Consider the following 12,040-nt stretch of genomic DNA (forward strand, 5'->3'; position numbering starts at 1 on the left):
CCGATGCAGTGCATGTTTGTTTCTTGGAAACTCCGGTGAGTTACTAAAATTGATAAGTTAGCAGGAAAACTTATGCTAATTTTACACGTGGTAACTGCTGCAACAGTGTGAACTCTGTATTGTTTTAAAAAAATACTAAAACCAGTTTGAGTACTTGAACTGTGTGTGAAATGGAGTGTTATATTTTTACTTCATTGTCTATTTGATTAAGCACTTTAACAAATACACCAAAATAATGCAAGATGCACTTTTCCTTTAGTTGTACATATTATTCAGTGCCTTTTGTGCACTTTTATGCTAGCCAGACCCTGTGAAAACTCTTGGCGAATCCAAAAGCAGTGTGGGCAGCTGTTCTGGATGCAGGAGTAGATCTAGACTGAATTACTTCAAATTGCAGGATTTCAGGTAAGCCAGAGTAAAACCACTTACTTCCATACGGATTGTTCTCATACGGAGAAACTATTGAACTCACAATATCCTGTTTATCAGGAGTCAGGTCTAAAGAGATTTCTCATTTTATTGTACAGGGGAACCCCGGCTTATGAAGACCCCATTTAACGAAAAATTCAAGTTACGAAGGCACTTAATGGCAATGTTTCTGCCCATGGTACGGCAAATACCTGCGTAATGAGATAGATAAAACAGAAAATTTTAAAAAATTACATTAAATTCCTTAATGTTATGTACATGTACACATGCGTATGTATGCATGCATACGTATGCTTTCTTCAACCTCTGCCACCTCCTCCTCCAACAAGAACTTCGTCTTCAGCCAGCATCGCCTCACTCAAAAGGTGATGGAAAAAGGTGCATCGACTTACGAAAAGTTTGACTTACAAATGACCTGTTCCTGTTTTCTGTTGTTTTTCTTTTATGGCTGACACTTCCACTAAAGGCTTGAAGAGTTTGATACTATATCTAAAACATTTTTCTTTTATTCATTTATTATTCATTATTTCACTTTGATCTCCTAACATTAGAAATCATGCTCTGTTTTAACTATTTCAGCTTTTCTGTTAAATGTTTAACTAACCAGAGAGAAACTGTTGACTGTGTGTAACCACAGCAGGATTTAAAGAAACATCTTGAAATAGTAATTTAATGAAAAAGTTGTCATACCCAAAGAAATAAGAAATCAGTTTCATCTGCACGTTATTAATAGAAACATAACATAAATTTAAGCTCACCAAATGTCCACATTCCATGTGTTTTATTCTGCAGCTCACTTCCTTGTTTTTCTCTTTGATGTTAATAATTTGAATACAGGTGTTCACTGTACTGATGATTTTACATGCCTACACTGCTCGACTGGTTAAACAAGTTTATAGTCTCACTACTTTGTTCTAATGTTTTACTGAATTTCAAGTAAAATGTTTGAACTCCAAAATATTGATAGCTCAGTTACATAAATGATGTGCAGCATATTAATCTATAATAACAGTTGTTTTAAGAATTGTACAAGTCTGCAGCCCTAAAAAGTTTTGAATATTCTGTCCTGTTTCACTACCATGACTGATCCAACTCTCTGAATCAGAAACATGATAAATTACCAAAAGAGATCATCACCAGAGGCCGTGGCATTAACAGGTTATGTCAAAGCACTTGAAGTCATCATATACTTAAATAGCTCATGTGTCAATATCAGAGATGGGCAGTAACGCGTTACTTGTAACGCGTTACTGTAATCTGATTACCTTTTTCAAGTAACGAGTAAAGTAAGGGATTACTATTGCAAAAACGGTAATTAGATTACCGTTACTTTCCCGTAGGAACGCTGCGTTACTGCGTTACTAAAACCGTGACTTTTTTTGCGAGAATGTCTCATGACAGTGACGTAAGCGAGTGCGCCGTTAGTGACAACAGCTGTGTGCAGATCAACAATGGATCACATCGATTGTGGGAGAGAGTATGAGCGTGCAGCGTTTAAAGCGTGGAAGTACTGACCTTACTTTGAGTTTGATTCCATAAAAAGTGACAAAAACATTAGCGTCCATCATGCGTGGGAAGAAAACTTCTTTTTACAGCGAAAAAAACCCCTAAACTTCCAAGCAAGCACCGAGTGCGCAACGACGTAATGGGAAATTCACAGAGAAAGTCGTGGATTCTTCAACTGACCGCGGCACACACGGTAAACCTCCGCCTACCGCAGTCCTGCTTTACAGGTGAAAATAGAGCAACAGGACCGCTGAGTCTTTGACTTTATTTATTTTCTGCTGTGTTTTACTTGCATCTATTTGAAAGAGTGAGTGTAAACACAAAAAATATTTTATTTTATGTGCTGGAATGTGTCGAAAATAGGTTTAAATGTTAAACTAATTTATTCAAGTCAGAGAATGTTGCATATAATAAAATTTTTGCTTGATGCATAAAGTTAAAAGATTAAAACTAATAAAACAAGTTAAAAAAAGAGACTTTTCCATTTGATTACATTTTGTATGATGGATTAAGCAGAAAAAGTAGAATTGGGCTGAAAGATCTATCGCTTTATCACCTCTTCAGGTTGTAAATCATGTTTTTAAAAAGTAACTAAGTAACTAAGTAACTAAGTAATTAATTACTTTTGAAAATAAGTAATCAGTAAAGTAACAGGATTACTTTTTTGGGGAACTAATCAGTAATTAGTTACTGATTACATTTTTCAAGTAACTTGACCAACACTGGTCAATATACAAAAGACCAAATTCATGGTTCAGTCCAATCAACAGACACAGAGACAGTGCACAGGGTGTGGTCTCCCTCAGTCTTCTCTGTCCAGAGCAAAGGTTCTTAAATGTTCTGTGTCAGGGTCCCGTTACAGAGGTGAACATTATGATGTATAATCAATTGGTTTGGTCTTAGCTCAACCTAATAATATGTAGTAACTCAAATATTGAACTAATTTCACAGGAAGCAAGCTGACCCATCATCCACATCACAGCAGGAAAGAAGAAACAGAATTACAGTGAAATCAATGAAAAGAGTAAATACATACATCTACTATGTCTTCTTCTTTCACTCGGTACCTGTCTGTTTCATCAGTACCTACAGTAAACTGGTAGAAGTGTAGTTTCACTGCATATGCAAACACAGCTGCCACACCTGGCGTCCTCGGATCATGTCACATTAGTTTGTTTCTCTTTCTGTGTTCACTTCAGCTTCAGTTCATTTCTCCTTTTGGTTATGCTTTCAGTATGTTTATAGAAATGTTGTAGTTATTCATTTGGAGCATTTTTATGAGTGAAGGCAGATGTTAAGATTAAATAGTGGATCAAACCCTTCTCTGAGCCTGTTGATCAGATAAAAGCTTTTCAACATGAAAAATATAATATGTATATGTATATAATTGAAAATGACCTTTCCCTCACAGATCTTTATTAATATGTTAAAATCCTTTCAGTCCATGTGTACACCATACTATAATACTATTGTTATAGTTGTTTAATCATCTAACAACGATCAAACAATCCAAATGAACCAAATGCCACCAACTCTATGAACTAAAAACATGTTGTTTAGCGGTCATTTTTAAGTGCAATCAAAAAGCTTGGTACACTTTCGAAAAAGTCACATAATAGAAAGTGACTTTTAAAGACAATAAACAAACACAGAAACACAGAATGGGTGAAAAACTGCTGTTACGATACCCAGTTAAAGCTACATCCCCATTTACAACCTTTACCCCAGAACAATAACTTGATAGTACAAAACAGATCAAAATCAAACACTGTCATGGTCCTGAGTCTGAGGACTCAGTGTTTTGTGTTTCCTTATGCTTTTGTTTATTCTGAGTGTGTATTCTGTTGTGATTTTGCCATTTGTTAGGGTTCTGTTCTTTGCCTGCCTGCCCCCACTTCTCTGTGTTCCCTTTGTCTGTCCATGGTGTTATTGTGTCTACTTATGAGTCCGCCTGTCAAGTTCAGTGTCCTGTCTGGTTCTCTGTCTGTTAGTTTCCTGTTTTATTGTGAAGGTCTCTGTCTGATGTGAGTGTGTTCAGTTTACGTTTCCCCTGTCCCTTCAGCTCTGATTCCTCCCAGCCGTGTTGCCCTCCTGTCTCTCATCCCCTGGTGTGTGTATTTAAGCCCTGTGTGTTCTCCTGCCTGTTGCTGGTTTGTCTGCGTTACGTCGTGTCAGTCTGCGTTACCGTGTGGACCACAGTGTCCTGTTCCTTGTCTGCGTCTCTCTGCTTCTCATCCCTTTATCGTATGCTCCCAGGTCTGTTATTTTTATTTCTCCCAGTTTAGGTGTCTTCAGTTATTTGTCATGCCCCACTGCTTGTTTGCCACTACACCTTTGTAAATAAACCTCACTAGCATTTCATCCACTGCCTGCATCTTGGGTCCTTCTTCCAACTCCACACGGCTCGCCTCGGCAGCCGTGACAAACAACAAATATCACACAGCAATTTCACTTATAGATTAAACCCTTTTTTAGTTTTCAAAATATTTTTTCTGTGCATACAGACATTTTTTATTGATGTCTAAATTGATGTCTTTTTAAACAAAGTCAGAAAGTTTTAACAGAAAAATGAAATGTGAAATGTGAGGGGAAGCGTAGAGTCCTGTGGTATTAAAGAAAAATTGAAACTAATAACTGGCTAAGTTATATCTCAGAGCCCCACTCTCAAAAACTGACATAGTGTTTGACCTTGTATGGGAGGAGCAGGATTTTGAATTCAATTCTTGATTTACAGTTTTTCCATTGTTTTGGCTCATTTCTTGAAAGAGAAATTGCATTCTCAAAATAACATGGACAAACCTCTTGGCAAATGTTCACAACAGAATGGCATTTCTCATTAATTTTATCAAATGGCAAGTGCCTTAGTACATGTCTCAATTGTCTCAGTAAATCTTTGCAAATGATTAAGTACAAGTAGCCTACAGTTATACAGTTAGCCCATATTTAGCACATTTTCCAAATGAATAGATTTTGTAGATCTAAACTGATTAGTTGATTCTCAGTCTAATGATCATTCCCTCCAAAACATGTCACCAATGGAGAAAAACTGTAAAAAAAAAAAAAAAAAATCAAATAAAAAGAAACCACACTTCCGTTGGATGAGATGAGCACTTAGCTCCATCATGTGGCATCTGCGAATATTGCACTATCATGATAAGAAGTAGGGTAAGATTAAACTGGCAAAATCTCACCTAAATGTAAAAGTGAAACTGTACAGATTTCCAAATTGTTATGGAGATGCAGCAGAGCTGACTCTGGTGTAAAAAGGAAACCATCTGAAAGAAGAGGACACTGCAGAGTTTGTATTTTACCTTTTTAAAAATAAATTCATTCATTTCTTTCTGTAGCAGCATCGCATTTGTTTGTGAGGAGATGTTCAGAGAAACAGATTAATTTTTTTCCATCTATTTAGAAAATGAACCACATCACTACCTTGTATCAGAAAAAAGCATTTTTTTCAGCTCTGAACACTGCAGGTTTTTCTTCTAGATGCTTCTGTTGCCGTGGTTGTAGTTCTTGTAGTTTTGGTGAGTCTGTGTAATAAGGATCATGAACAGGATTAGATATTGTCATCAGTGAATGAAGTAGATTTTCATTTTTGCTGTGTCACTCACAGGGAGAAGATGGTCTGCAGGATCCTGCTGCTCATCATCCTCACCTCATGTGTCTCTGGTTAGTTTACAGCTTCACTTTATGAACTCCAAATAAAGCTCAACAACAGATTTGTTCCAGTTCTCAGTGTGTCTGCTCCTCTCTTTCCCTCTCTGTCTCCTCAACAGGATCATTTGTAGTCAATGTGACACAGACCTGCTATCAGGCAGAGGAGAACCACAACATCACACTGGAGTGGACGTTCACCACCAAACCTGACAACTCCACAAACTCTGTTTCCATCATCTGTCAACAGATGACTAATTATGAAACCTCAGGCTTCTATCATGTGTCCAGTGGTGTTGAGGTGTCAGAGTCTCAGGATGCAAAGTTTTCAGGACGAGTCCAGAGTGACAAAGACGCCCTCAGAGAAGGACAAATCAGACTTCAACTGGCCAGACTCAGGACTGATGACTCGGGTCTGTACGTGTGTGAGGTCAACACTGATTATGGCTTCAGTGTTGGAAGATGTGGACTCAACGTAACTGGTATCTTTATTTAGTTAAAATATTGCATTTTTTAAAAATAATTGGTTTGTCATGTTTATGTCTGGAATGATGTATGAAAACCTGCAGATTATTATTCAAACTTTGATGGACCAGTTAAACACAAAACTCTTTTATGTATTCGTCTAAACATTGAAGGCTAGATCTGAACTCAAACTGAATAAAACAGGAGCTTCATTTTATAAATTATGGAAGGAGGATTATCCCCTTCAATTTCTGTTTTATTCTACACATTAAAGTTATTATTTTTTGGAGATCATTATTATTTTATTGTGATCCGTAACTCTAACACTGTGAGCTGAACTGTTATCATTTTGATTCTGATCATTAACGTTAGTGTCTCCATGTTCTTACAGCAGCTGCTGATCAGCTCCAACCTCACAGACCAACAACAAAAACGGCAACAGAAATTGGAGGAATGACCGGTTTCTACATTTTAATGGGAGTGTTGGCAGCTCTGCTGGCACTGTTTGCAATACTTTTAGTTGTTTTCAGAAATGAAGAGAGGATACAAAATCCTATAGCAGAAGTACAGATGCTGAGCTTCTTATGGTAAAAACCCATCAGTACTGACAGGAACCTACAGTCCAAGAACAACTATTATAAAGAAGCTTGACAAAACATAAAGCCGCAGCTGCAAATTTGCTCTGCTGTTAACCATTATAACCAGCAGATGGAAATGTTGGATTGCATTCAATCATGTAGTAACAGCAGTAGGTGTTAGTTGGTTTAACACCAGGTTTCTCCTGGTTTTAGCAGACTGTTGTATAAACCCATGTAATCTGTAATATTAATATGAATGTTGCTTATTGTTGTGTATTATTTCTACACAAAGCATACAAAGTGTTCATTCCTGTGCTGTGGGAATACCTGTACAAACTGAATAAATGACTGGACTCCATCTGATCAACTGCTGTATCTTCTCAGAGACAACGCAGGAAGATACCCATTACAAAGAGCTACACTATATCCAGTCTTACTAGTAACTATTAGGATCTCAGGGTTTCTGCCTTGTACTTTTTAATATTGTGGATTTGTGATTTGTTTCTGGAGTTGTATGTGATACTTTTTATTTTCCTTAGTCCTCTGATGTTTAGTATTTTTCCCAAGTGCCTAGACCAGTGATCTAGGTGTTTCGTTTTTAATTCCTTGTTTAGTTTAATCAGTTCCCTTTCATTTCTTTTCTTGGCCTGTCTCTGTGTCTCCTCCCTGCATTCAGTCAGTCTTGTCTCCATTATTGCTAACCGCAAATCCAGAAACATCAAAGTCCAAGACTGCAAAACAATCAGAGATGAGAACAAAACAACAAATTGAAATTCTGCAAAAACAATAACTCAAGAAATGAAATGCAACAGAGACTAAAGACATGGAATACAAGAGTATAAGATAAAATAAACATTCAAACCTCAACACATATGAATCAAAAATTTCAAAGGCCACAATATGAAGACTTACAACAAAAATCAAGAGAACATGACATGAAGCTTGGATTCTTAAAGCCAAGTTAACTTCACACAACGTCTTTCTTTAATGACCAAAACTGAATCAGTCTAGACTAATCAGCCTGAGCTGTCACATGCTGGAGGATTCTTTAAACGTTTAAAGGACAAATGGATTTTAGCACATGGTGATTTATGAGCACCTCAAACCCAGGCACCAAGAAAACAAGTCGAAGGCTTTCTTTTGATGACGGTCACAATGACGCAGTGACTCATCTTGCTGGCGTAATACTGGGTGGGAAGGTACGCTATTTGAACACTTGAATGTAACATAACTTCACAAACTGCATTCCAGTCATATGCAAATGAAATATAACGAAGGTAAACTTTAGCTCCTCCTGACAGCTTCTATTAATAATATTCTCAACCCAACCCTTAAATCCTGTTTGCGTTACAGCTCATTCTGGTCTTAAATGTGTTAAATTATATTCAGTATTACTCAGCATGTTAACAAGAGGCAAGCCTTATAAAAATAAGATCCAAAGTCTTAGTAAACAAACTCACAGAGACTTAGGGGAATTCAAAAATGAATTTCTGATATTTCAAGACCTGGGAAATTATTAAGACTCGATGAGGGTGCACGGTGGCACGGTGGTTAGCACTGTTGCCGCACAGCAAGAAGGTCCTGAGTTCAATTCCAACATCAGGCCGGGGTCTTTCTGTGTGGAGTTTGCATGTTCTCCCCGTGTCTGCGTGGGTTCCCTCCGGGTACTCCGGCTTCCTCCCACGGTCCAAAGACATGCAGCTTGTGGGGATAGGTTAATTGGATAATCCAAATTGTCACTAGGTGTGAATGTGAGTGTGAATGGTTGTCTGTCCCTGTGTGTTGGCCCTGCGACAGACTGGCAACCTGTCCAGGGTGTACCCTGCCTCTCGCCCTATGACAGCTGGGATAGGCTCCAGCGACCCTGAAAAGGATAAGCAAATGGATGGATGATGAGGGAGAAATTAAAATTTTGACCTTTGTGGAATCTGGTACGTCATCTGAATAGTTGACTTGTTGCCAACTTAAACAGAAGGCGGGGCTTCACTGCCTCAGGATTACTGAAGACCTGACACTACCTGACATAAGAGGAAACAGCAGGAGTACGCAGTTGATCTTTTACTATGCTTCTTTAACTCCTTCTTCATACTTCTCAGGATATAGATCTGTCCTCAGGATCTCTTTACTGTACCAGAGCTGAAGCATCAGCAGCGCCTTGATATCTGTGCGGCTCTAAGTCCAGGGTTGATTCTCAAAATCCGGTTTCCAAAGCAATTGTAAGTTAAACAGTGATATTTTCTGTGTTGTTTTTTCTTGCAGTCTATTTGTACCTTCAGCTTCTGCAGTGAAGGCTGCTGCGTTGGGTCTAAATTGGCTTTGTGTTTTGTGTGGACCACTAATTGAGATCCAGCTGACATTTATTGTTTTTCAACTACATTTTTGTACTTCTATCTTATTTTATCTTATGCTACTTTCTACTTCTAGTTCACTAAAACCTTTCTCTTTGTACTTCATATCATTGGCTTTCAACTTAAACCTAAATCTGTAAATATGTGAGTATGGATTTATGGTCTTAAGGCCACCAATGACCCCAGTCTAAAAGAGGACTCAGACCTCCCATGTTTGTGCAGTCTATGCCTATTTGTCCTAAATTCGGGTAACTGGTGTTTTAATTGTTTTTGAATTCACCTACAATGTTGTGCTGTATCTAATATTGCTGTTACTTGAATGTATCTGTTCCATTTCAGTCTGTTTCTTCTATGCTATTGTTTATGTTGTTACACATTTGTATTACATCTGCACTACAGTTCTCTGTTCACTGTTCTGAACAGAGAAACAATAACAGATGTCTGTTCTCTGTTCAAGTCCTTACAAATTCTCCTAATAACCAGTCCTGGAACGTGCAAGATTTTCCATCTGGCTCTAGTTAAAGTGGTTGAGAAAGGGAGACAGGAGATAACAATTTACTATTCCAACATATCTCTTAACAGCCCTTTCAGGAGACTATACATTCTAGGTGATGCCCTAAAATGCCCTATGAAATAGAAATTATGGAGTCACCTTTTGTTCTGTTTATATCTCTGCACAGCGGACAGGAATAAAGCTGTGACTGTTTTTAATGTCTTTAGCTCAAAAAAAAAAGACCTTTTCTTACTTTTCCAAACATGCTGTGAGTAACTTAATTGGTTCATTACATGTTTTTTTGTTTTTTTTTATATCTTCAGTAACAGTAAATTGTTTTCTAGTGCTTGGGTTTCCTAACAGGATAATGAACAAGATCAACAGTTGCAAGGAATGAATAAAATCAATCTGTCTCCTCTCACAGGGAGAAGATGATCTGCAGGATCCTGCTGCTCGTCATCCTCCCCTCATGTGTCTCTGGTTAGTTTACAGCTTCACTTTATGAACTCCAAATAAAGCTCAACAACAGATTTGTTCCAGTTCTCAGTGTGTCTGCTCCGATATATCTCCTCAACAGAATCATTGAATGCGACACAGACCTCCTATCATGCAGTGGAGAGTGGGACTGTCACCCTGGAGTGGACATTCAAAACTGCAACTAATACCCCCTCCAATTTTCTTTCCATCATCTGTGAAAAGGAAGATGATGATAAAGCCTCAGTCTTATATCATTTTCGTCAAGGTGTTGAGGTGTCAGAGTCTCAGAATAAAAGGTTTTCAGGACGAGTCCAGAGTGACAAAGACGCCTTCAGAGAAGGACGAATCAGACTTCAACTGTCCAGACTCAGGACTGATGACTCGGGTCTGTACCTGTGTGAGGTGAGCACAGGTTATCACTTTCACGTTGAGAGCTGTCAACTCAATGTCACTGGTAAGTCAACAAAAGGTGAATTCAATCCAGAACAGTCCAAAAATGCATATATAAAAAAACAAAAAAAAACAACAACATTGCAAAGCAATTGCAAAGTAAATAAAACAGTGTGAATTCATCTCATTTGATTTTTAGAAACCAACTAATAATATGTATGTGTATCAGTAGATCCTGTCAGTCGTCTTGCATATATATTTAGGCAGTGAAGCAAATAATTACTTTTACAACTACCATTAATGATAAAATTATTCTCTTTGACAGACTAATCACCTACATTTTTCTGTCCTTTGCACCAGCAGCTGTTCATTCCCAACACAAGAGATCAATTTGGAGTACCCAATCAGACAGATGGGAAAGAGCCACCCTCTACCCTTTTCTGGGACTGGTACCTCTACTGGTTGTGCTCTTCTCTGCCTGCAGACGCCATAATCGACTCAGAAGGCATAAAGGTTTTATGTAGGTCTTCAATGATGTGCATACTTTTCTCTACACAACCAGCCAGACCGGTTTTCTCTACTCCTACTGTCTCTAAGTACTGAGAGAAACTAAAGTGCCTTGAGGTGACTTTTGCGACTTGGCGATACATAAATAAAACTGAACTGACCTAAACTGAAACCAGGACTAAGAGAACTCTCTTGGAGCCATTTCTAACAGCCTTAATTGTCAGAGCATTAGTCGAAAACTCAAGTGAGAAAACCTGAAGACAAACCACCCAAGAGTGTGAATGTTTCAAGTGTCAGGAAACGACTTTGTAATATGACATTCATGTTTTATGTTCATATTATTGTAAGTTTAAATGATGTAACTGCCATTTAATGATTTAAACTTCAGCATAACTTAACAATGAGCAGCCTCCTTCTTTAAAAACATTGTTGGGAGTGTGTGAGCTGAGAAACGCTGTCTGCAGGCTGCACAGTAACTGTAACTTGGCCGTGCGCGTGAATGTATGCAACATCTTTTCTGTTTTGTTTTGTTTTTGTCCTGTATGCCATGCAATGCTATTTATCAAAGTCAGTATTATATGCATTTTAAGATTCAGGAATTAATTAAAGACACTTCCAATCTTTCTGATTCCCATTAATTGAAGCATTTTGACAGCTATTTAGATGTTGTGTATCAAAGATCACTGTGATGAGAAAAACTTAATGAAGTGATTTGTGATGTTGTTGAGCTGAGTGACTGCACTGTTAAAAAAAAACATCTTTAAAAAACAGTAATATTCCGGCAGCTGGGGCGCCAAAATACTACCGTAAAATAACAGAAAATAACTTCCTCATAAAAATACGGTTATTCCCAGTAATGACAATACAGTTTGTTGCGCTAATTTTACATGGGATTCTGCCTTTTCCAAGTGCTTTTAGACATTACATTTTAACGTGATCAAACAATGAAATTACCTATAAGCAAGGTCAATGAATGTGGCAATATGAATCATAATACGTAAATGTACAGAAATATACAGTTAACAGTTGGTTTAAATAATAATGGATTGCATGCCCTGGGACAGACTGACAGAGGAGAGGCTGCCATATCGCACCATTGGCCCCTCTGGACATCAACAGTAGGCGAAGAGTCTAGACCACAGACACAATACCAAGAGTGCCCGAGCCGGGGCTTGAACCTGCAACCTTCT

General features: G+C 38.0%; 2 protein-coding genes across 3 annotated transcripts; both read left to right on the forward strand.

The window, feature by feature from the left end:
• The first annotated feature begins 5,556 nt into the window (after positions 1–5,556).
• Positions 5,557–7,369, forward strand: LOC146674136 (uncharacterized). The gene is made up of 3 exons (XM_085402361.1): positions 5,557–5,607; positions 5,715–6,074; positions 6,449–7,369. The coding sequence occupies exons 1-3, from the start codon at positions 5,559–5,561 to the stop codon at positions 6,646–6,648; spliced, it is 609 nt and encodes a 202-aa protein (XP_085258487.1). The 5' UTR covers positions 5,557–5,558; the 3' UTR covers positions 6,649–7,369.
• A 1,302-nt stretch (positions 7,370–8,671) lies between these two features.
• On the forward strand, positions 8,672–11,462 carry LOC146674137 (uncharacterized). 2 transcript variants are annotated; one of them, XM_085402362.1, is made up of 4 exons: positions 8,672–8,851; positions 9,901–9,956; positions 10,054–10,407; positions 10,704–11,462. In XM_085402362.1, the coding sequence occupies exons 2-4, from the start codon at positions 9,908–9,910 to the stop codon at positions 10,865–10,867; spliced, it is 567 nt and encodes a 188-aa protein (XP_085258488.1). In that variant the 5' UTR covers positions 8,672–8,851; positions 9,901–9,907; the 3' UTR covers positions 10,868–11,462. The 2 variants fall into 2 exon arrangements, with proteins under 2 accessions (XP_085258488.1, XP_085258489.1); XM_085402363.1 differs by having other exon boundaries at positions 10,707–11,462.
• Positions 11,463–12,040: the final 578 nt, after the last annotated feature.

This window comes from Rhamphochromis longiceps, linkage group LG3 (assembly GCF_057381845.1).
Source record: "Rhamphochromis longiceps isolate RC_006_pf linkage group LG3, R_longiceps_female_GT1.1, whole genome shotgun sequence".
NCBI lineage: Eukaryota > Metazoa > Chordata > Actinopteri > Cichliformes > Cichlidae > Rhamphochromis > Rhamphochromis longiceps.

Bases quoted from the DNA above. Each gene is read 5' to 3' on its own strand.
- LOC146674136 (XM_085402361.1), top strand. From the start codon at position 5,559: ATGGTCTGCAGGATCCTGCTGCTCATCATCCTCACCTCATGTGTCTCT. The intron at 5,608-5,714 runs GTTAGTTTACAG...TCTCCTCAACAG, and splicing joins CCTCACCTCATGTGTCTCTG to GATCATTTGTAGTCAATGTG. The intron at 6,075-6,448 runs GTATCTTTATTT...ATGTTCTTACAG, and splicing joins ATGTGGACTCAACGTAACTG to CAGCTGCTGATCAGCTCCAA.
- LOC146674137 (XM_085402362.1), top strand. From the start codon at position 9,908: ATGATCTGCAGGATCCTGCTGCTCGTCATCCTCCCCTCATGTGTCTCT. The intron at 9,957-10,053 runs GTTAGTTTACAG...TCTCCTCAACAG, and splicing joins CCTCCCCTCATGTGTCTCTG to AATCATTGAATGCGACACAG. The intron at 10,408-10,703 runs GTAAGTCAACAA...CCTTTGCACCAG, and splicing joins CTGTCAACTCAATGTCACTG to CAGCTGTTCATTCCCAACAC.